Source organism: Corylus avellana, chromosome 5 (assembly GCF_965113065.1).
Source record: "Corylus avellana chromosome 5, dhCorAvel1.hap1.2, whole genome shotgun sequence".
NCBI classification, from domain to species: domain Eukaryota; kingdom Viridiplantae; phylum Streptophyta; class Magnoliopsida; order Fagales; family Betulaceae; genus Corylus; species Corylus avellana.
The window spans coordinates 27,690,190-27,715,155 of NC_142494.1; the positions used below are offsets into that span (position 1 = coordinate 27,690,190).

The following is a 24,966-nucleotide window of genomic DNA, read 5'->3' on the forward strand; positions in this document are numbered from 1 at the left end:
ACCTTTTTAAGCGCACACAAAATAATATAATGTATTTTCTGTAGAAAATTGAAGGCACTGAAAGGAGAAGAGAAGCCAGGGGACAACCTTGAATATTTGAAAGAAAAATATCTGTACAACTCTAAAAATCTTGAACTGGAGGTATGCAATCCATAATCTTTCACAAAATCCTTTCAGTTACGTTACAAGTTTAACTTATCAAACTCTGTTTGTCACTAAAAAATCAATGCAAAGTATTTATGATGAATCATACAACTCACTCAGAATACAGATATAATTAGGACCAAGAAGAAATGGACAATGTAAAAACCCCATGGGCAATGGCTTAGAAAGCTGGTGGCAAAACCCTCAAGTCCTACTCAAGTGCACTCCCAAGAAACACAGGCATCTCCCACTACTTATTTTAGGCAAAGCTGAGGATTATTAATTAGACATCTCTGTCGAGCGGGACGCCTTGTCCTCTTTCCCCATCCTGTTAGGCTTTTTTCCTCAAGTCCAAGCACTATACATTTTGGTTGCTGAACCTGGGGCAGGCAAGCTGCAGTTGCACCAGAAGGGGAATTAGAAGCTGCTGATCGCCTCCGTCCCCTTCCACCGCCACTCTTACTGGAATTTTTGTGTGCCAAACCTGACTGCCAAGTGCCACCAGTTGCCTTAATCAACCCTTCGAATGTCAGGAGATCCTCAGTCACCTCATTCCTCGAAAGGGAGGTGATGCTATGAAGTACATCTCTTTGGAAGTCTTTCCGTTGCCTCCCTCTCCTCGTTTGACGTCTCCTAGGCCTTCCTTGCAATGTGTTTTCATCTTGTTGGTTTTCCCAAATCTCAGGCTTATAACAGTAGTCCTCTACCTTGCTTTCGGTCAAATGTAATGTCATGAACTCAAAGAAATCAATCCCATCAGGAATAAGCTCTTCTTGAAAAGAATTGTCTTTACCCATTGAAACTTCTACAACCTTATTCTCAGTATCAGACTTGCATGAAGAGATTATTTCTGCAAGCCAATGAAGCGAATCAGTGAGTGAAGCTTCTGACTGGTGACAAGTAGCATTTTCTTGAAGATTATTATCTACAGCATGGCTTGGAAGATTATGCACATGAGATAACGAGATGGAAACTAAAGCCTCTGCTGCTACTCTGATAAGTCCCTCACAAGGCACCCTAGATTCATCATGTAATGAGGCAAAATGTTCTCTACTTTTGCTTTCTGGAGATCCTTCTGCAGGAGTAATAACTATTTCTGTGTCAATGACTACTGGCACCTCCAAATCTATCTGAGTTGCAATGGGAGAAGAGGGTGTAGATAGAACCTCTTCTTCAGTTACACAAATATTCAAGTCAATCTGATGTCTAGAAGGGGCACCGTGGTTATCCAATCCCTTTGCTACGACCTGATCCTTCTCTTTGAGTAGCTCTCCAGATCTGGGTGACATGGGATCATGAGCCAAATCAGTTATAACTAACCCAGCATTTACAGTATCAATTGCAGAAGCAGCACAACTCCGCTTTGAGGGGGAGCTATGAGAAGGAAGATCCTTCAATGTATGAGGCTTGTCAATAATAGGAAACCCAAGAATCTTCATATTCTTTGAGCAGTTACCTTTATCAATTTTTCCATGCTCAGCATCATCAGCACATGTTGCTGATGAGGAGTCCAGAGTAAACCTCTGAGATGGACCATTTATCATTTCAGTTTTGTTGACAAATTGCAGAGAATAGTTTTGCCAGGAACCCAAATTCTTGTGACCAGAGCCTTCCTTTTCTCCGGAATATTTGCCATTAAAATTTGACATTGGTCTTAGCCAAGACGATGCTCCCTGTGAATTCTCCCGGGTCCTTGGCCAGTCAACCGAAACAAGATTTTGTTCACAAATTACTTTGTATTGATCATTTGGAGCTACTGCATCCATATTCATTTTCTTTGCAGACTTCACATCCATGATACTGCCTGAACCCCAAAGGTATTTTTGAGGCTCGTGTTGCCGAAATTGCTCAAAAGTAAAATTACAATCATTGATACCATTTGGAAAGCCAAGGTGACCTGATGGCTGGCAACCATGTAATTCGTTGGACACTGACCGTGAACCAAGGTAGACATCATTTTGGTAGGAAACTTCATCTCTTATATCTGGAATTGATTTCGAATAACTATCTATAAGCAACTCCCCAGTAACTTCAGGGCTTCGCGTCAATGTTGCTGAACTCTTATTTGACTGACGAGAGGTATTATAGCAAGGGTTTCCTTGAGTTGATGTTAAGTGCTGGCTCAAGCTACCTGGAGGCTTTGTCCAAGGTGAAATAGTACATGACTTAGAATTGGCCATATCAGATTTAGGAACTAGTGAGGCCTGCAGACCAAGTGAATGGGAAGCCACAAGAGATGAATCATGATTTGTGTCAGAGATTTCTACACCAAAAATTGTCCTCTTTATCTGTTGCTCTGTCTTACTCTGACCAGAAGGGAAACACGTTGCAGTGTCACGAGCTTTCATAAATTCAACTTGTGATGATTCACAAGGCTTAGGAAAATCTGCAGGACGAAAACTTCCAGAGAAAGAACTTCTGTTGCTTCTAGTTTTCCCTGAAAAGAGAGCCATATCAATCATTAGTTTAATTGGAATCCTACAGAGTAACTTTTTCTGGCCTCTAATTTGTTCTCTATTTGTAGTAAGGATTCATGCATTGGAAATTATTTTTTCAAATTTAAAAAGAGAAATAGAAAAAAGAAACAACGGTGGCTTTAAACATGAAAAGCCATGCACCCAGTTTCCTCAAATTGACAATGAACAAGACATACTCTCAAACATACTTTCCTGTTGAAGAACTTTTATAGCTGTCATTAAATCAACTTCTTCAATAAGGTAACTCACTCAAAGAGGCTTTCTTTTATGTATTAACATGACTTCCCCAGCAGTTGGGAGCCTCAAAAGCATATGAAAATTGAATTTTAGTGCATTGTGACCACACAATGACTCTTCTACAAACACGTCCATGTAAGTTGAGAAGATTGTTGCCAAATCAAGAGTCTTAATATTGAATCACATTCCTAGAATACAGATAAACATGCTCAATAAATTCTTTTCTCATACATGGGAAAATAATGAAGATCAATTTTCAGGTATTAGTTCTGTGTACCTTATTTGCCTGTGTGTTCCTTTCTTCCATTGTTCTATCAACTATTTTGTGTCTTTTCTTTTCCGATTAATATGGAGATGAAGAACCAGTTAATTGCTTTATTATCAGTTCAAAAGAAAACAGGGCATCATAAGTATTTGATAACTTGAAAAAGATTAAGAAGCTTGTAAATGAGGTGAAATACGCTTAAACAAGAAAATCATATCTCAGTAAAGATTTCTATTGATTTAACACAACACAGCAAATTCAAAGTGAAGTATAAGTTCCTACCAGCTTCAAACGTATAAGATAACTGATCGTGTTGCTTGCTTTCATTCTCAAAACGCAGAATGTTAACTGCTCCACCCCTTCCATTGTGCTGATTTTGAGAGAATTCCTTAGCCAAACATTGGAAACCTGAATATGCACTGGCAGATGAATCCTGCCTTTGCATCTCCTTTTTGGAGCACGCATTATTGGCTAGAATATCTGAAGCATATGCTTCCTCAACCTGAATTTTTTCATTCAGATCAGTCAAGCCAGGGGCTTTCCTCAAATGCACATTGGAACTGAAAGCATCAGCACTACAGCAAGTGCTCACCCCAACGCAAATAGACAAATTTCCATCCCTCTTATGAGAAATAGACTCGTTGGGAGGATAACTTTGCACTCCCAAGTCTCCAGAAACTTTTTGCTCTTCCCCTTCATTGTTGATGTATTCATGAGCTGGAATTTCCAGGTCAAATAATCTTCTCTGAAGCTTGCGACATTTGGGTTCCATAGACTCATATTCCTTCTGCCTTACTCCAATTTGGGTAGGACCACAATTGGATTGCATGATCTTCCCTTTCTCAGAATTAAAATGAGATGGGATGCGATCCACACCTGCAGTGGATGGTCTACCATAACTAGAATCCAAGGTGAACGTGGAAATACGCCACCTCTTTTTCTCATCTTCAGATGGAAATCCGGATGGAAAAGAATTTGATGGTGATGTCCCTGCTGGTATCAGATGTTTGTGCAGTTCGCTTTTGATATCATTCATCAAGTCCCTTTGTATTTTGTAAAGACGATGGAGTTCACAGAGCTAGACGACAACATGACATACAAATAAGTTGAAATATAACAATACTGCATAAATACTAATATTTTGACCCTTTCTCAAATTAGTCAAAAAGCATCACATGTCAAACTTCATAGCTCAAAAGAAAAGGGTTTAAAAAGGTGTACCTGCTGCCTGAATACGGTTTCATGCTTCAATATAGTTTGCCTCAGCAGTTCCTTATCTTGTCCATCATATCCATCCATTTCCGGCCTTGTCAAGAATATTTCATGGTACTGTCCACTTCTCAATGTTTTCTGTTCACAATGTAGAGGCCAGCTCCCCTTGCCAGCATTGTTGTTCAGATCCCTCAGGGAATAATATCCTTGCAGATACATCTTAGACTGTACTTCAGTTCCCATTTCTGCAATCAACTCAAGAAAGAGCATTAATGAACTTAGAAACAGGGAAATAATTGACTACCAAATACCAATTCAAAAAAGAAGCAACGGAACCAAATTCTCAGTTTTGCCAACACAACCAGCAGATCTGCTTTGTCAGATTAGGTGCGTACCACAACTCGGATATACTTATCTATTTCAAAAAGAATATTAGTTTGAAGTAATAGTCAGCTTTTTAACTTATTTCAACTTAGACTAGTTATTTGATGGATCAGGTAATAAATAAGAGCATATGGCACCACCCAAATTTTGTGGTAAATAGGACCCAAATTTCACAGATAACTCGATTCATGAAAGTTCTAAAATGCTCTAATTTGCCATGAGAAACCACAATGTGAATCATCCAAATCCTTATAATCAAATTCCATGGAAAGAGTCTAATTCCCATTTGAAAATAAAAAAAGTTAGCTAATAAAGCAGCAAGCCACACCTGAAAATGAAAAGTAAACAGACCCCTTCAATCGCCAATAGCAGAAAGACTAAAGCATGAATACTGCAGAAATGGCTAGTCTGCATAATAGAAGACTAGAAGGGGGGGAAAACTGATATTTAACTCCAAAAATCAAAAAATAAATAAATAAATAACACTATCAAATTCCAGAGTCTAGACAAACCAAAACCCAGTAATAACAGACTATCAATACCAATTATCCCAATTAAATCAAATATTAAAAAATAATAAGAAGAACAACCACTTATACCTGTATCCTCTTCTACCCCTTGTCAAAGATTGCCCATAGTTCAGCAAATTCTGGACAGCAACCCACAAAACGAACCAGCTCCATGATTTTGCACAGCCACAGTACAGAAGACAAAGTAATCCCAAACCAGAATGACCCAGAAAGCCCATGAACCAACAAACAAAGGTAATCTCCTCATAGAGGCAATAACACAAGCTGGGTGTCTCTGTACAGCCATTGAAGAAGAAGCTTAGATCATTTCCAGACAAAAGAATATACAGGAATTCAGATCTGCTGGGCCAGAATCAGATAAGAAAATATGGAGATCCCACATCCCAGGTAGGAGATCTTCTCTACACAAAAGCAACACCACCCCATGACACCTCTTCAACAACAGCAATGACTTCAAAATTTGTCAACTTTTGTTCTGCCATTATTCTATTGTGCTTTGCTTCACCTAATGGCTTTAGTGCAATGATTTTATTTCGCATTTAATTATTACATCTCTTTTTCTTTTCTTTTCTTTTTTTTTTCTGGATTTTTTAGGATGTGAAAGATATGGGCATTTTATATATATTCTTTTTTCACATTTCTAGATTCTCTCCACTTCCATGCTTTTTGGGCACAACATTAGATAGATAGATTGGGAAAGTACATTAGAAAATGTTGCCACCTGTGTTTACTGAAGCAACAACCTAACAGTTTCCGAAAGTAGCTGACCCCCCTTGCTGGTTTGGATTTTTTCGGTCAGCCTTCAAAGCCACGCGCGCGTGTAGCAGGCCAATTATTCTCCACCTAGTGAAAGCAGACAATTTTTTTTTTTTTTTTGGCAAAATCTATAAAATTCGACGTGAATTTATTAATTTAACACAAAATTAATATATTAAAATTTAGTAAAATATAATTTGGGATTGACACGATTAATAAAGTATAAATTAAAATTCTAAATCAAATTACTCTTAATTTAATCCTTAGTTGTGAAGTTATTCAATAATTGGGAATTATGGTGTTAATATTTTTGTATAAAATGACATTTTTATGCTCAAAATTTAAGAATTTTGTTAATTAAATGGGTGATATGGGTCGGGTCATATCAACCCAACACTAAATGTTTGTCAAATATGTTATACACGTCAAGCCGTATCTCCTGTATGGATCGTGTAAGGGTTGATACAATTGTCCTATTTAAATAAAGAAAAATATTATCGTTCTTCATGTAGTTCTTCTTAAAGGTGTACAAACGGGACAGTTATAACTGCTCGCAACTGCTAAATGCTTATAACTGCTAAACATTAATTGCATAACCGCTTTGATAGGCGGTTATAAAAAATCGCTAACCACGACCATGTCGTTTTGATGTTTAACACCAAAACGGTGTCGTTTTAAATATGAGTTAGGAATAGGGTTTTATCATATTTTATTGTTTTTTGTAATACTTTGACCCAAAACTATTTAAAATAAGCACAATAAATGCCCAAAACACCTCTAAAAGCCCATATTAACAAAAAAAACAAAAAAAATTATAAAACTACCACTTATTGGTTTGAATAACCGTTAACTACCTAAGTGGAACGGTTACGGTTATTAAAATTCAATAACCGTCTTAGACGGTTGCGGTTAGCAATTTTAGCCAATAATTACAACTGCTTGCACACCCTTAATTAATTCTTTTGATGTTTTCCTCATTCTAAGTGATTTTTTTTTTCTAAAAAAAAAAAAAAGGTTGCATTTTTCTTAAATAAATAATGTTCGGAGGTTGCTATATTTGTAACCTATGTTGCATGACGTGTCCGATTCGAGGTTTGTGGCGCGTGGGTGTGGATTCTCGTTGAATTCACAGTTTTTTTTTTTTTTTTTTTTTTTTTTTTTTTGGGGAAACAAAAGGTGTAGAAATAAAAAAAATGCTCCGAGGAAGGTTGGGATTAGGAATAGGATTAGGATTAGGATTAGGATTAGGAAGAATCTGTCAGCGTTACTTTGGATGTAATTATCAAATGAATAAACAATTGGATTGTCGTTTGTGTGTTTCTTTCTTTTATTATTATTATTATTATTATTAATTTTGTTTATGTGTATTTTGATGTTTGATTGAGTAATATTCCTTTCAATCGTTAGAAGAAGTTTTATTATAGGGGGGGCAATTTGATTAATGATTGATGGGTGGGTTTGTTGGTGGGCAATTAAAATCCTTTCTTTTCGTTAAACCAAATGTTGTCACGTCCTTTTTTCCAAGAAAACAATGAAAGGATTAGTCAAATGATTTTTTTAATTGGACAGCTAAGTTTTATAATAGAGGTCTTTTATATTTAACGGAAGATTAATAAAATGATTTAGCGAAACTTCACTTACTATTCTTGATATTTTATCACTTTTGTAATCATAACTTTATACTTTAAAAAATATCAATTTAGAATAATCATCTTTCTTAAGTTTACACAAGTTAAATCAAATGATTGAAAACCGAAATCTTCAAAATACATTTAAAATGTTTATAAAATTACAAAAATATATTGAATTTAGGCGAGATATTTTTAAATTTCACTTTTTTCGCTATGATTTAACGCTAGATTTGGACAGGAAATTTGACATTGCAAACTTCTGAAAAATTGTAATCCTAAATTGATAATTTTTAAAATTTAAGAATATGATTACAAAAATAATAAAAGATTATGGGTAGTAAGCGAAGTTTTCCTAATAATTTATTTGACAACCATTCAAGCTTGAGTAACGATTTGATCAAATAAAAAAAATGGGGAAAATATAATGAGAACAAGAGAAGGAAAAGAACAAAAAAGCATGAAGATGAAGCAGATAGACCCAAGTTGAAGTGATTCCTTCATGGTGGGTGGGTCTGCCTCCACCAGACTCATTTCCACTTCTCTCCTTTATATATATATATATATATATATATATATAAAAGATTTAAATAATTTAGAGTATTTTATTTTTTGAATTGTTTGTTAATATTTTTATTTAAATAATTCTATAAATTCCTCTTATATCATTCTTGTGTCTTTTAAAAACGATGTGACTTTTAAAATTAACATTTGATTCAAATCTAATAGTGATTAATTACAAGTCCAATGGTGATTTTAAGAGCCCCGCCATTTTTTTTTGTTTTTAACACGTCCGCACAATAAGGATGAGAGAGATTCGAACTAATGACTTTCGTTTCATTAGGCGTGATACCAGCCGATTGAGCTAACTCTTGGAGTACCATTTTTCGAGTCTTGAGAGACAAAAGAGTGACACAAAAATAATTTATAGCATCACTCTTTTTATTTATAATAAATAGGGATCCTTAAAATCACGCAATTCAAACAATAAATTATAGGAGATATTTGTGTGGGAGGAGATAAACAGTTGAGACTCTTGATAGGTCTTCAAGTAAAACATTAGGGAAAAGTCCAACTACACAACCTACTTGATCTAATTTAAAGGGGAGTCCAATTAAAAAGGTTGCCAATTTTAATCCGAAATGTCAATGAACCAAAAAAGAAAAAAGAAAAAAAGACATAATTATTATGGAAATTGATCAACCACGTGTGATACATAAATGCAATGATCCATAATAATTATTGCATACATGATAGGGACTCAATAAATGCATACTATAACACAAATCATATCTACCTCAAAGAAAATAAATAAATAATACAAATCATATCATGAATATATAATAATATTATAATAAGAGTTGTATGTTTACCATTTTTCAATAATAAAATCATTACATACAAATTATATCATGATTATTGCATTTTTTTTCAATAATATATGTGATAGATTTTACACTTCAAACGACATGACTTAGGCTTATCAACCGAATATGACAATACGTGAACCTAACACATTGATATAATATGTTGGGGGACATTATTAATTCAAAAGTTAAACATGTAGGCTTTAGACGTGACAATTTTATATTAATCGCTCATTCTTCTGATTATTTATAAACTTAGAATTAACTAGTCTATATTCCAGTTAAACTTATGTTTGCCTTAGGTGTCATTGTGTCATTATACATGCTAATTCTTGCTTTTCTCGCCTGGATTAGATTGGATAAAGTTCTTTTTATTTATTTTTTAAATTGGGTTGAAAAAATTTATGAAAGCCTAACCTATTAGAATAATGCTAGAAACCATGTTTTATTTTACCATTATCTGACTCATAATTTTGTTTTACTTTTTTAACAAGGACTAATTGGCACTGTAAGGTTAGCAATGAGAGATAATGATAAGATAAAAGTGTAATTTATAGTATTACTCAGTCTACTGAATTGACATAATAAAATCAATAGAATATGTGATTCATAATTTAGACGCATATGTCAATTTAATGTAATGAATTATAAATTTTTCTTAAGAAAACTTCATGAGCCGGGGCAAGTTGAAATTGAACTTGCGCCGTTGTTAGGCAAACCTTGGGGTGGTGACTGGTGAGGAGGTCATTTAATTTTGGACATTGAATGCCTCCTTAGTTATGAGGAAGTGGCAATTTCCAGCTGTAAATTACATAGTTAGGTACAAGTCGTATTAAAACAAATCCATTGATATATGCATTGTAGGCTTAGGCCTTGGGTAGGTGTGCCTATGAGAAATTTAAAAGTGCGTTTAGCATTTAAAAAGTTCGTTTAAATAAAAAAGTGTTCGTTTGATAAAAAAAAAATTTAAAAGCATTTTTAAAGATCTAAAAAGCATAAAAATAACTAAAATACACTTTTGGTAAAACTTTTGCCAAAAAACGTTTTTTGACTTAAAAACTTTATTTCTCAAACGCAATCACAAATAAATTTTTAGCAATTTAGATAGTAGACTGTAAAAAAGTTTACATAAGACATATTTATCTAAATAAATTTTAAATGGTCATCTACTCAAACAGATAGATTTTATATAAACTCTCTCGCGTATACTGCAATTTAGACAACAAATTGACTAGATCTCAATCGATTTGGTACTGATATTGCACATTCTTCTTTACACAAAAACAAACCATCCAGTTATGTCTAAAGTAATAAATTATGGGTCCCTAAATTATGACAACCCCTCATATTTTGGGGTGTGAGTTGTGAGTGACAGAACCATTATCAATGGTAGGTGTTACCAAACTTTTCTAGGGCCCATAAGCCCAAGAACCTCCTCCCACAGCCCAACACCTACAGCACTACCCAACCCAATTACACTTGGACTACAAGCTGCCACTGTCCAATATCCACCTCTTATTTCATCCCTCAGCTGCTCCTTCTCCCACCCACAATACCCATCAAAGAACCTAAACTCTCCAACCCCAATCACATTCCTCTTCACCATTTCAGTTGCACACCCCACACTCTCCCTACTCCCATAATACAAACCCTTCATTACTTCCTCAAAAACCCCACTTTTCTCCACCCCATCATCACCACCACCACATTTGGTGTTCACCAAAAACAGGCTTTCCTCCAGAGGGCCACCAAAGAACAGTGGCCTGTCAGAGAAAGTGCCTGCAACATCCATCACCGTTGATCTCGTTTCCTTGATCGACATAAGCGACGGTCGATTCAGAATGATCCCGGATGGACCCAGTGGCCCCATTGACAAGACCAGCACAACCGTTCGTTCAAAAATGTGGACACCATCGAGCTTTTCGGTGGCAATCAGCAAGCAGCCCTTTTCTGGCTCGTGGATGGTGTGGGCCCATTTGTCTCCAACTGTGATGGGCGGAGGAGGATGATCCACCGCGCTATCTGGATCAACGTACGAGGGAGGCTCTACAGACCTTGATGCTCTATCCGCCGCTACCAGTTTTGCTCTAAACGACCGCCAGTCAGCATTGATAAAAGAATTGTTGTCATCTGGGGATGACCAGGATGACGATTCCGTACGACAACCTACGGAGAAGAATCAAACAATACGCGATCATTATTATATTTGGAGAATCTTATTACATGGGATCCAAATCTCAAAAAATTGAACTTTTAAACTTACATGATACTGAAAATGGAGGGGCAAATTTCCTGCTCTTATGTTGCCTAGCAGCATATCTCGTGGGGTGATCCCAAAATCTAGCTTTGATTGAGGGAACAAGCTCTAGGGTCTTGGTGAAGGAATTTGAGTTGAGAAAACAAGCTTCCATGTCCTTTCTTCTTTGTGTCAATTGGGGGAGAAACTAGAAAGATGGTAGGGGATAAGAGAAATTGGTACCAATATATATACGTGGAAGGGGGGTTAATGTGCACCACAAGATGTTCTTCGATCTCATCCCGTCCCATTTGATCCAAGTTGGATAGTGCTTTTTCTGATTCCAAAGTATGGGCCAGTGGATAAAACGACACATGGCTGAATAGGAGAAGATGCACATCATGACTCATGAGCTTTATTCTCAATCAAACACTTTCTGGATGATGTGTCTACCTCATAGCCAATCACTGTTTCTTGCTCAATTACTTTCCGACTGACGCACCAACTTTTTGAATAGTATAATTTTCAATAAAATAAGCAGAAATTTCATGTCAATACCCATAGCAGTCCACCAACCTTGGCCACTACGAGTGAGTTTGGATCAAGGCAAAAAAAAAAACAAAAAAACAAAAATGAAGATAAGGGTCTACTTTCGGTCTACAAGTGTTAAAAAGCTAATTAAATAATTCAATTCATCATGGTTTAATTTAGGCACAACAGGTGAAAGAATCTTGCATGATCAGTAGCAATTTGAATGTCTAACTGATTAAAAATGGATGGCATTTACATATATGAACAATCAATCATACCATACCATTGTTTTCTTAGCAAGTACAATCAATCCTAGGCAAAACACAACCAGCAAATGGAAGGCTTTTAGGACCTTCAAGAGGAAATGTTACCAAACTGAGGCTTTACAAAGTGGCGCTGCCCCTTAACGTGAGAGTATGCTAGCAATATAAGCACCAATTTAACAGTGTACCAAAACCATAATCTGCACTGACTCCTATTGGTATGCTTTTGGGACGTATCCAACCTGCTTAAGGTCATCAACCAATCTGTCAACCATCTGATAAATTTTGTCCGATTTAGGGTGTGTTCTATCAGATACAGTAAATTCATGCACCTCATCATCGACTTCTATGGAACTAGCCCCTGACGGTTTTTGGATTCCTGTACTCCTCATTCGCAGCCTCACATTGGAAACACTATCCCAATCTCCGGCTGCAGCATATATATTTGACAACATAGACAAATTTCCAGGATCTGATGGCTCTAATTTAACCAGGTGATCCACAACCTGCCCAGCAAGATCCACATCATTATGCATGCGGCATGCCCCCAAAAGGGTTCCCCAAATAATGGCATTTGGTTCCATTGGCATGCTATGCACAAGCCTAAAAGCTTCCTTCAGACGCCCCCCACGACCCAAAAGGTCAATCATGCAACCATAATGCTCAACTTGGGGAACTATCCCATAGTTACTCTCCATCGTGTAGAAGTATTGAATACCCTCCTCCACAAGGCCTGCGTGGGTGCAAGCACATAACACACCAACTAGGGTAACTTTATCTGGCTTAAACCCTTCTTGTTTCATTCTAGAGAAAAGCTTAAGTGCTTTCTCACCATGTCCATGTGTCGCTAACCCTTGGAGCATGGCATTCCAGGATACCACATCTCTCTTTGCTATCCCATCAAAGACAATATATGCCTTGTCTAAGCTACCACATTTTGCATACATATCAATCAATGCATTTAACACTTGAGTACTACACTTAAATCTAGTCCTCTTAATAGAGGCATGAACTTTCTGACCCAATCCAAGTAAACCAGACTCTGCACAAGCAGCCAAAACACTAATAACAGCCCCATCATCAGGCTTCAACCCAGACTCCTCCATGTTATCATACAAGCCAATCGCCTCATTTGCAAGCCCCTTTTGAGCATACCCAGATATAATTATAGTCCAAGTAACCAAGTTCTTAACGGGCATCTTATCAAACAACATTCTTGCCATATCCATATCCCCAACTTTACAATAGCCCGAAACCATGGTAGACCAAGACACAACATTCCTCCCAGGCATCTTCTCAAACAATTCAAACGCCTTGTTCATTTCTCCAGCCTTCACATAGCCATCCAATATTGTATTCCAACTAACCGTGTCCCTCTCAGGCATTTCATCAAACAACCGGCGAGCCTCCCCCAATTCCCCGGCTTTCGCCAAACCTCCAATCATAGAATTCCAAGACACAACATCTCTCTCCCCCATTACCTGAAACAACTTCCTCGCTGCATTAACACCCACCGATCCACACTTAGAATAGCTATCAAGGAGCGAATTCGGCACAAAAATATCTGAACAAAACCCAAACTTCTCAATATGGCTATGAATCATTTGGACCATAGGCAACCAAGATTGCCCAGGACACGCTTTAAGAAGAAATGGGTATGTGAAATTATCGGGAAAAATCCCACTACTCTGCATTTCAAAGAAGGCGGCGAAGGCCTGTAAGGACTGAGAGTTCTGACAATGCGCTCTGATCAAAGTATTGTACAGATGCACATTGGGTTCTTGTATCTGATTGAAAGCATTGACTGCCAACACCATTTGGCGGCACAAAGAGAAAGCCGCTATGAGCTTGGGTGCTACAAAGAGGTCCTGGTGGAGATCGGCTTTGAGAATTTGGGCGTGGACTTGCTTTATCTGCTTCAGGTTGGTGCACTTGTGGAGGTCTGAGAGCTTCTCTTCCAAGAGCCTTCGTCTCGAAACCCATGTTGGGCTTCGGATTGGCGTGGAAACTTGCATTGGGTTCATACACTACAAGAAAATGGTAACTGAGATTTGGGGGGCAGGAATAGAATATAGCAAAAGAATTATATGGCTGTTTCTAGTAGTTGGCGGCGCTTCACATTTTGAATTGAAGTGCAGATCATCTCTTAAGGGTATACATGTAATCCCACTTCATTACCTTAATAACATGTTTATGAGTTAAATAAATCCGCGTGCACTACATACCTTGATAACATGTTTATGTCTTGTTTTCTCAAAAAAAAAAAAAAAACATGTTTATGTCTTGTGTTTGTGTCTCTTGTGGGCATGAGTAATACTAAAATTTACATTTTATTTATTTTTTATTTTACTGTATTAACGTGACAATGTTAATTTATTATTATTATTTTTTTAACAATAATTTATTAATATTATTATATCAACAAAATAAGATAATAATAAATAAAAGTGTAATTTCTATCGTTATTCGTATGTACATAGGATGTAAATTGAAAAGTGCCACTTAAGTAATAACAAAATTTTCAAAGTTTCATAATCAAAATCTTAACTAGACTAAATAAAACATTGACTTCAACCATTTCTTGACTCTTCCCCGATCCCTAAAAGCAATTTTCATGTTTTGTCTACTTATGATATTGTCATTATTCTTCCTGGAATTTTAAGTACCAAGACATTTCAATTACATGATGTTCATGCAAGCATTGTGATACTTATAATCAAATGGAGGATACTACTTAATTATAATCACTCAAACATATTGACTTTCTCTTCCCCCCCTTTTTTTTAAACAATTTTTTTAAATTTGAGCTTCTCCTTCTTAACCCATAATACCTCACTTCATTCTCGCATGCACTCCCCTTGCAGTTAAGCTGCCACCGCCTTTGTTGTTGCCGTTGCCGTCGTATTTTTTCTATGAGTAAAATGTTTTTAGTTAAAATCATTGTCCCGCTGAAATCATTTTCTAATAAAAAAACATTTTAAGTCAAAACAAATAGAACCTAAACTTTCCTACATTATCTCTTCCATATGTTTTCAATCAAGATAATGTAATAGTAATCATTACAATTAATTTCTTAAGAGGATTAATTAATTATTCAACTAAACTCAAAAAAAAAAAAAAAAAAAAAAAAAAATATTTACTCCCCTTCCCTTCAAAAAAATCAAAATCATATCCCATGTTCTTCATTCATTATCAAAAGAGTAATCATACATACTATTCACACTTATTTATCATATATATGTCACAACAGTTGACGTGATATATTTGAAGTGATTTTTCATGTTAGGCCTTTAAAAAATGAAAGTGTAAGCTACTTAAAACACGTTATATTAGCCGGTGTAATATGTGTAAGATAAATGAATATGAAAAATAACATTACTTTTGTCAAAAAGCTTTATAAGTTTTTAATTTTAACAAATAGATTCATGTGGATAACAAATTTATCAAATATATTATTTGATCCATATTATTGAACTTTTCTAACATAAACTAATGAAATACTTCTATATCCGTGGAGATCGAGACCTCTACGGCCATGGAGAGCTTATTGTTGTTGAGTTCATGTTATTTTCAGTAAAAATTTCCTTTGGGGTATAGTTAGTATTTTATAAGCATATTGTTAGAAAGTTTAATGGAATATAGAAAAGTGATTTATCCCATAAATTATTCATTCATTAGGATTTATTTATTTAAATTGAAAGCTCATGGATTTTTATTTTATTTTATTTTAATAATGAATAGAAACACATGATGCAATTTTGATATTTTTCCTTCAAAATATTGGGAAGAATCTATTTTATGATTAAAACTTTGTTTTGTTGTATTTGACGATATGTCATTTAAAATTTGTAAACAAGGTGCTAACATATTGACTATGTGATTACACATACACTATTAAACCTCTAAAATTTTATCTTATCTATGACATGGTTCGTCTTGATCCTATCCTGGACTTAAATGAACTAACAAATAATTGCCTTATGAAGGAGTTTAAAGTAAAGACTAAAGAGAGAAGTGTATGTACAAAAAAATTCAATAAAGCCATTTAAATTTAGGATTAAATACCTTTTTGTGACAGCCAAAGAGTAGGAGCCAAAATTATTTTCAAACTAACGTGACAAAAATTTTAAACACCCAAAACCAGTTATTTATAATAATAATTATTTTTTATTTTAAAATTCTTGTCACGTAAGTTTGAAAAGAATTCTAGCTCCTATTATTTAACTTTCTAGCACTTCTCTTTTGTTTAATGTGGTTTAATAACTGGTTTTTTTTTTTTTTTGCTGTAAATGGTATTTTAAAAACAAAAACAATACCTCATTCTAATTTTGTTCCATAAATTGATGAAAATTGACATTAATACTTTTCAAAAACAGACATATGTCTCTATTCATTGTTTAGAAAACTCGAGAAAATTGAAGAAGGACCGCAGCATTTTGTTTACTTCATATAGCTTACCTAACAAATTAAATAGACAAGCATGGCATAAAACTATAAAAGGTTGTTGGGGGCGGGCAGTGGGGCCATGAGGTTGTTGGGTGGGGCCAAATCACGGAAAGCAGACACAACCTACCTTCCCCTACACTGTACGAGAATGGGTTAGCTCCAAAACCCTGACCTACCCAACTTCAACACCTACTCCTGCTCACCTCACCAACCCCAGAGTCCAAAGCAGCCAAAAAAGGCCCAGACTTTCTGTTTATTTTCTTTGCCTTTTATATTGGGTTTCGACGCTTTTTTTTTCTCTTACAGTTGTTCCTTGCTCTCTAAGCTCTCTCTGTCGTGTCAATGGAGGCGAAGCTGTTAGGAGCTGCCGCTCCTGCCCTTACAGTTCGTCATGCTTCCAGATTTTCAAGACCCATTTGCCCTCTGGCCCTCCGGACCAGGCAGAGTTTCTATTTTAGGTCTCAAGGTTCAAGCTTGGCGAAGAGAGGCATTCAATCTATACAAGCCACTGCAACTTCCGTTGGGTAATCAAATTTGTAACCCTTTTGTTTAAATTTGTTGCGGAATCCAGTTTGTGGGTCTCTGGAATTCAATCTTTGTGGGAGGAAAAGTGTATTTCTTTCTATTTTTGCTTCAAATTTCGTTCTTTTTAACCTAAGGAAATAGGCATCTGTTTTTTCATTTATATGTTTGTTTTTGATATTGAGATTTTATTGTAGTCCAGTTTCTGATGATTGTTGTATTGCTTGCCCTATAATTTGACTGACATGTTTTTGCGTGTTCTCAGTTTAACTGTATAAGGTTTCTACTTGCATGCCTAGGATAACATATAGAAATTAGGGTGTCTGATCGGATCTGTATCCAGATGAGCAAAGAATCCTGAATAATTGAGAAGGTATCAAATTAATATAGACTTTAAATTTAAACTTACATCACATGCTTGTTTTATGGTTTGATTTATGTTATTGCTTTAGTTGCTTGTACCTATGTTTATAAGTAAATAGATGCAGACGTGATTCAATTTTTTGTCTGCTGCTGGTGCTCCTTGTATTTTGCAGTCCTTGTACTCTCCTTTAGTTCATTCATCAGAATAAAAGTGACACGATCCTTTCACGTAGAATTAAATAACTCACCACGAATTTGTTAATATTACAAAATGCCAATTCCGGATGTATGAAAAAGTGGCTTCTTTTATTTTCTCCTGATTGATTTAAAGTTTTTTTTTTTTTTCCTGAACTATTGGCTAAATTTTTTTATCAATGCATCCCTGATGCTTTTGTGAGGCATTTCCATAAATCAGATAGCAATTTGTTTCTTGCTTCAATTTATTTGTGATGCTTCACTTTGTTGCTATGCTGCCATGTTTTCCTGCTATAGTTGCACAGACATGCAAAATTCTTGCATAAACTCAAGTCTATCATGCATATTATATGATGCATTGGTGTCCATTCCGATGGGAGGATTTGAGCATCTCGCCTCTCATTTTTGTTGGCTCAAATTCTAAATTATGCTCTTTTTTAATGTAGGTCATTGACAATAAAGAAAAGGGTGGATGAAAGTGAGAACCTGACACTAGAGGGTATAAGACGTTCCTTAATTCGACAGGAGGATAGCATTATATTTAGCCTTTTGGAAAGAGCTCAATATTGTTATAATGCGGAGACGTACGACCCTAATGCTTTCTCCATGGATGGGTTCCATGGCTCTTTAGTTGAATACATGGTCAAAGAAACTGAAAAGCTTCATGCTCAGGTATGTTGGGCCCCTGGAAAAAGAATGGTTGAAATGAAGGAAGGGTCCCTAAAGGCATTTGATTAACTTCTCATTGCACATTAGGTGGGCAGATTCAAGAGCCCTGATGAGCATCCCTTTTTCCCAGATGAGCTACCAGAACCAGTGTTGCCACCTTTGCAATACCCACAGGTAAATATAAGATGAGTGGATGCCCAAGTTTATTATTTTATTTTTTACTTTATGCTTGAAAATGAACCTCTGGCTCCAGGGGTACAATAGTCAAGTTTATCATTTTTTTCTCTCAATTCAATTGAGGAGAAGCTATAGATTTCGTGAATGGCATAGTCTGAAACTCAGAATATTTAGTCCTTTCTCACCTTTTGGAAGTTTGCAACATGGAGAATTTAGGAATACTTGCTTATCAAAAAAGAATTTAGGAATACTTGTCCATAATATTTCGAGATCAGCTTAGTATGAAAGAACTAAATATGTATAACTTAGGAAAAGGGGTCAATCATATTCAGTTGCTGCATGAGCCGTTACAAACCTTCTATAAAATTTCACGCTAGGTTGGTTCAAAATATATTTAATTTGTAATATTGATGTAAAGATGAGTAAATTGTTCTGTTTTACTTGGTAGACTTAATGAAAGGTTGCCAAAAGGATTTTACCTTGCTAACATACCTCTCCAGTTAGATTTTATCAACATAATTGCTCTTTATTTTTCATTTTTCACCTTATTTTCGTCCATTTTGAACCTGTTCCTGACTTGTAAACAGGTACTACATCCTTTTGCTGACTCAATTAATATAAATAAGAAAGTGTGGGACATGTATTTTAGAGATCTTATCCCGAGATTAGTCGAGGAAGGAGATGATGGAAACTGTGGATCAACTGCTCTTTGTGACGCAATGTGCTTGCAGGTATTTATTTTGGTTAATTTATCTGTGTAACTTATAAATGGATTTGGGCGACTATAATTCCTATGAATTCTACTGTGGTGAGCACGAATTAGGTATGACTTGTTCTGTTTTTATGGTTCCTTGAAGTAATAATTTTATGCATCTTGAGTCTTTTGCGATATTTGCCTTTTGTATTTTAATGTCCCTTCTCTCTCTCTAGTCTCTAGTGTGCACTTGTATACCTTATAGGTATTAGTTTCATTCATGGAAGAAATGTTGACCGCTGTTGTACCACTGTTAAATCAAGCAACGCAAGTCAAATCTTAGATAGAAGAAGAAATTGGAGGTTTTACTTATTTTAAGCAACATTGAGCTTTTCTGAGTAGGAAGCCTGTTGGGCCCTTTAAAGTGGTCAAATGTGAAATAGCCTGTTGGGCCCTTTCCTGAGATTAGGCCAATTTTAGTTCCGAGCACAGAACTAGATCCTGTTGCTCATCTGCCATCCAGTGGAATCTTTCTTCCCAAAGCATGCCCCCTATTTTAATTCCTTAGATTTTTGAAGATGTATGCTTTAACATGTTATCTACCTACCTTGTGTCATGTAAAGTAATGTACATTATATATAAGTTTGTAAAAGAAAAATGTCAAATATGCCTGCTGTCTAGATATATTTATTATGGGAAATTTACAATGATGGTGAGTGAGGTCAACTAACTTATTCTTCACACATAATTTTTATATGTGTTGCCTAATTACATAGATTATTCAATCTTGACATATGTAATTGATCTCTGCAAAACGTTTTATGCAAATTCAGTGATAGTACATTAATTGTAGGTAAACCCCAATGCATATATGTTAATGCAGTTTTCAAATACACCAATTTGTGGCGTCATTGGATCTTTGCGAACAATACTCCTCTCTCTGATAGATGCATGCTTATTGTGATTGCAGACTCTTTCGAAGAGAATACATTATGGTAAATTTGTAGCAGAGGCCAAATTTCGAGTCGCTCCAGATGCCTATGAAGCTGCCATTAAAGGACAGGTCCACAACCTTTCTTAGATGCATTCTTGCTGTACTTCTTCTGTGCAATGCTTTTCTTGGGTATTATTTACTTTTAACTTTTTTTTTTCTTTTTTTTTTTTGTTCTTCCCCTGTGGTGGTGGTGTTGGATTTTGCAGGACAGGCAAAGACTGATGGATATGCTGACATATCCAAAAGTTGAAGAGGCAATTAAAAGGAGAGTAGAAATGAAAGCCAAAACTTACGGTCAAGAGGTGACAGTGGATTTAGCAGAAGATGAAGCTGAACCTGTTTACAAAATAGTACCAAGCTTGGTTGCCGATCTATATGGGGACTGGATCATGCCATTAACGAAGGAAGTTCAAGTTGAGTACCTACTCAGAAGGTTGGACTGAATGGAGTTATTATTATATATTTAGTCACACGCTCATTTTAGCTGAATGAGTAGAGTTAGTGTCTCCCAGTATTCAAGCAAATAAAAGAGTCTTCGTCGATAGTGGCTTTTGACTATTATCTTTGTGAGTATTATATATGTAGGAGACTCTGAGATGCTTTTACTTTGACTATGTGATGCAAAACAAGAATACTGGCATTTCATTTCGCGTGATATAAATTTTGTGAAATGCGTGCTTACTTTTGTATATTTTCAACAATTGACATCTCTTGTTTGCTCTTTTATTACTATTGTCAAGAATCAAGTCGTAGACTAATTGTAACCACTTTTGTATATTTCCAACAATTGACATCTCTTGTTTGCTCTTTTATTACTATTGTCAAGATTCAAGTCTTGGACTAATTGTAACCCCCACCCCTCCCAATATCTTCAAGACATAAGACAAGCTCTAAGGGCTTCAACATCTAGTTTAAGGTCATTCTTGGTGTTGTATATTTAGCCAAGTTGAGAGGCTTGACTTGGTTAATACAGGAAGGGTTGGAGTTGAGGGTTTTTAGGTAGGAGATTAGAGGGTTAAGTTGTGATGGATTATAGCCGCGGGTAAGTACTATACTAACTTGCGTGGGCTTTGGCTATGGATCTAATTCCAGATAAAAAAAAGTCCTAGGTGTTAGTTTCGGATAGTTGATTTAAGGATTATTAGTCTTTTTTTCTTATCCATCAATGATCAACGAATAATGCTACAAGCCACATTTGTATAATACAATTATTCCACAACGTTGAGGCCGCAATCTCAGCCAACTATTCAATGAATTACTGCTTGTCATAGAGCATGTAGCAACTATGCATCTTTACAATTGAAAGCCAAATTTTTGATATCCAAATGAGGCCGATCAATCGGGCAAATGCTCCTGTATTGTCATCTTTAGCAAAGCAGGTGTTGCAGGCTGCTGAACTCCTTCACTTGGTGGATTGATCAAAGTCACCGAGCTGTTATGTGTTGTGGCAGACGTCATGGATGCTCAATCTCTTCCTCTCTTCACCGGCTTTGGCAAAAAAAGTATTTCTAGGCATGGCTAATCTCTCATTGTTTTCTTTGATAAGAAATCCCTCTAAGGTATAATCACTTCGTGTACCCACTTTTATCGGGTAAACATCGGACTCGTGCAAAGCGTTCCCTCTACAAGAATCGAATAATACTTACATTTCGCCAGTGGACTGGCCCCAAAAAATTGCTTGCACCTGAGGAGATTTGAACCTTAGACCTAATTGGAATGTCACCAAGACCCTTACTGCTTGAGCCCAACCCCTTGGGGGTTTCAAATTCCTTGTTGGCCCTCAAATCACCCTTGCCAAATTTCTGCAGCCCAATCATAAATGATCTGTTATGCTCCCAACAAGCAAATCAGCTGCCAGAGCAATACATACAAACAGATACCAATATAATCTAGCACTTGTTGGTAGCAACTAGCATTGCCTTAGTACATTTGAATCTGGCAACATCATACCCGGAAGAATGGCAACATCATAAAAAAGTCATAAGCATGTCATAGCAATATGACATTTCATATGAAACGTACCATGATCATAAAACCAAGTTTTGGGATCAATGGTAAATTGATGGAATTCACTTGGGCAATCCCAAACACCTAATCTGCAATCTAAATTACGAAAGGGTTTAGACACACACAACACTTTTATATTCACCTGGATCGAGCATCAAGAATGTTGCAAGGCACCCACATAATAATTCGTCTGGTTGGCCAAAAAGGAAAAATGAAGAGCAGTTTCAGCAATTCCAACATAATATTGAGGGTTTAGGGTCCCTATAAAATGGAACAGAAACATAATAAAGAGTCCCTTGAATATTTTCTAATAAGCAATTTACTCTCTCAGCAATTGAAGGAGTCCCTTTGAATATTTTGTCATAAGAAAAAACAGGAGGAAAGGAAATTGAAAGAGTCCAAGAAATGGTAGAAAATTTCTGATATTATACTATTACCCATTTGGCAGATAAAAAACAAAGAATTCCACTCGTAAGCTTAGTTGGGGTTGAATTTTACAATTACACCATCAAAATCAACAGAAAACCCAAGACCCAATTTTCAACACTATTTTCACTCTCCATTGTCCCAGCAACCAAACTAAGGATGAAAATGAATCATTTTATGTAACAAAGAGTTCAAAGAAAAAAGGGATAACAAATTGAAGTCACAAGGGATACTCTTAAAGAGAAAAGAAAATGCAAATTCTGTGTTTTTCTTTCATCTTCCTCCATTCACTCAACCATCTAAAGGTAGTAAAGAAGTTTTATTTCTTTGAAGGAAAAAACAAAATCTTTCTTAAAACCCTACTCTGTTCACAGTTTAATTCAATTCTCATCTGTAGATTTTGGCTAACCCCCTTCAAATACCTTGGAATATCTAAAACGGTGAATATCCTCAAACTCTTACAGGAACCATATAGACAAAATCTTATTACAACTATCGAAATTGATAAATAATTGTTCAACCTTCAAACGAATAACATGAGGGGGAATTACCAAGCAAAAGTTGCAACAATAAAAAGCAAGAGGAAATTATACGCTTAAAAGGTCAAAACACTCAAAAGACTTTTACATCATTCATATTCGCTAATGTTTGTGTCGAAGCACTCAAAAGATAGCCAACATTATTAAATAAATATGCAGAAAAGGCTAGAAGCATATAAAATGTAACAGAAAAACCCCTCATAATTCCAGAAACTTGGAATCCAAAAGCAATGTAACAAATATGTGATTTTGCAGGTAATGCACCTATGAAATTGAATTGGTCCAGAATCTTGTTATGACTTGGCTTGTTGCTCAAGCACATTCCCCTATCCATTTAGGCGAACTAGGGACTCTGTGTAACTAACAAGTTGAGCGAATCTAGCCTCATATATTTGAAGATTCCTCGCTTCTTGTGTTCTCGGGTCATACAATACCAAACATTGATCTTCATCGGTTAGAACTACCAAACCATCCTCCCGAAGCTGTAGCAGATTCCAAAAAACTGGAATTTGTCGGATTGTTAATATTTTGGTCCAAGTCCTTTCAACACCACACTCATTCAACACCCATATCTCAATACATTCTTTCAACTCACTGTTACATGGTAAAATCATAGTTACAGAGTCATTGATAACAGCAATATCCTCACTACAACTTCCTTCAGATGGGGGAGGCAGTACCTCTTGGAACACCTCGTTGCTCATATCAAAGGAAAGCAAGAGTTGGCGGCCCATGTAACCATCTTCACGAACCCGAGCCCACCAATAGTAAACTCCATTTAGGTACGAGGGAAAACGAGGTAAATGAATAAAATAAGATGGGTTAGGGGATGAATCAAGCACCCTCCAAGAATTAGTACTAAGGTGGTATACCTGAACTTTGCAGTGCCGGAAACGGAAGTTCATAATCCTAACCACCTTGTAATCGTTAGTCTTTGGATCAAAACCGAAGCCAAGATTAGAAAAAAAGTATAAATCCGATTGCCGGGGGAATGGGGGGAGCAACTTCGATTCTCTTGTCGCAGGATTCCATAACACCAAACGACCATAATCACAGTGCCCATCTCTATTCTTCCACAGAGTACCAGAAAAACAAAGTATGCCATTGCAGGGGCCGAATATTGATACCTTAGAAACCTCATCCAGAAACAATTGTGAGAGATCAACATTCCCAGACACCTCTAGGGTTTCGTTAGAGAGCGTGGAGAGACGTAGGTGTTCCAATCCACCCCCACGCCTAAGAATAGCCGCCCTTCTGTTGGGATTGTGAGAAGTGAGGTGCATGGTGATGAAACTAGGGTTAGTGATAAGAGCATACCAGGATTTGCTTATGCATTTGCAGCGCATCAATGATTTGACGGGAAGCCTTGATAGGATTTCCATTGACAAATCTTCTGGGAGATCCCTTCCCCACAACATCTTTCCCCTTTTCTTCTTCTCTTCTCCCGTCGCCGGATACAAAGAAATGATGAGTCTGTTTAGATGTCGACCTAAACACCATTACCTTCGTAGCATTGACGGATTTTCCCAGGTTTTATGACGGAATAATGCTGAAATTTGTCCAAGCTTTACCGAAAATCTCGACGTTTCTAACTGAATTTTCTGTTATTTTCCCAAATTTAAATAAATATTTTGTCTTTGCTTGTTTGTTTATTTTTTTGGTCGGAGTCCTAGGGGTGTAAACGAGCCGAGCTTGAGCGAGCTTCCCTTGTTCAAGCTTGGCTCGTTTAAATTTTACTCGAGCTCAAGGGCGAGCCAAAAAAATCGAGCTCGAGCTAATAATAAGTTGAGCCGAGAGCTGGCTCTTATATTTAATGTTTTTGTTTTTAAATTTTTTTTTAACTTCAAGTACTCTTAAACGGCTTAAGAAGTTAGTTTGCATATGAGTATTTGCTTAGTCTGGCT

The 24,966-nt window shown here is 36.2% G+C and overlaps 5 protein-coding genes across 5 annotated transcripts; 1 reads left to right on the top strand and 4 right to left on the bottom strand.

Moving 5' to 3' along the window:
- Nucleotides 1-122: 122 nt before the first annotated feature.
- LOC132182317 (uncharacterized) lies at nt 123-5,914 on the bottom strand. The gene is made up of 4 exons (XM_059595525.2): nt 5,319-5,914; nt 4,345-4,580; nt 3,406-4,201; nt 123-2,581 (listed from the first exon to the last, which is right to left on the bottom strand). Exons 2-4 carry the CDS (start codon nt 4,576-4,578, stop codon nt 399-401), a joined length of 3,213 nt encoding a protein of 1,070 aa, XP_059451508.2. The 5' UTR covers nt 4,579-4,580; nt 5,319-5,914; the 3' UTR covers nt 123-398.
- A 4,290-nt stretch (nt 5,915-10,204) lies between these two features.
- Nucleotides 10,205-11,540, bottom strand: LOC132182912 (PPR containing protein (DUF179)). Its single transcript, XM_059596281.2, has 2 exons — nt 11,264-11,540; nt 10,205-11,166 (listed from the first exon to the last, which is right to left on the bottom strand). The coding sequence occupies exons 1-2, from the start codon at nt 11,409-11,411 to the stop codon at nt 10,397-10,399; spliced, it is 918 nt and encodes a 305-aa protein (XP_059452264.2). The 5' UTR covers nt 11,412-11,540; the 3' UTR covers nt 10,205-10,396.
- A 323-nt stretch (nt 11,541-11,863) lies between these two features.
- Nucleotides 11,864-14,125, bottom strand: LOC132182911 (Tetratricopeptide repeat (TPR)-like superfamily protein). Its single transcript, XM_059596280.2, has one exon. It carries the CDS (start codon nt 14,052-14,054, stop codon nt 12,243-12,245), a length of 1,812 nt encoding a protein of 603 aa, XP_059452263.2. The 5' UTR covers nt 14,055-14,125; the 3' UTR covers nt 11,864-12,242.
- A 2,542-nt stretch (nt 14,126-16,667) lies between these two features.
- On the top strand, nt 16,668-20,814 carry CM1 (chorismate mutase 1). The gene is made up of 6 exons (XM_059596609.2): nt 16,668-17,000; nt 18,003-18,228; nt 18,313-18,399; nt 18,990-19,133; nt 20,067-20,159; nt 20,297-20,814. Exons 1-6 carry the CDS (start codon nt 16,819-16,821, stop codon nt 20,531-20,533), a joined length of 969 nt encoding a protein of 322 aa, XP_059452592.1. The 5' UTR covers nt 16,668-16,818; the 3' UTR covers nt 20,534-20,814.
- A 985-nt stretch (nt 20,815-21,799) lies between these two features.
- Nucleotides 21,800-24,715, bottom strand: LOC132181476 (F-box/kelch-repeat protein At3g23880-like). The gene has a single exon (XM_059594716.2). It carries the CDS (start codon nt 24,478-24,480, stop codon nt 23,389-23,391), a length of 1,092 nt encoding a protein of 363 aa, XP_059450699.2. The 5' UTR covers nt 24,481-24,715; the 3' UTR covers nt 21,800-23,388.
- Between the last annotated feature and the right edge of the window lie 251 nt (nt 24,716-24,966).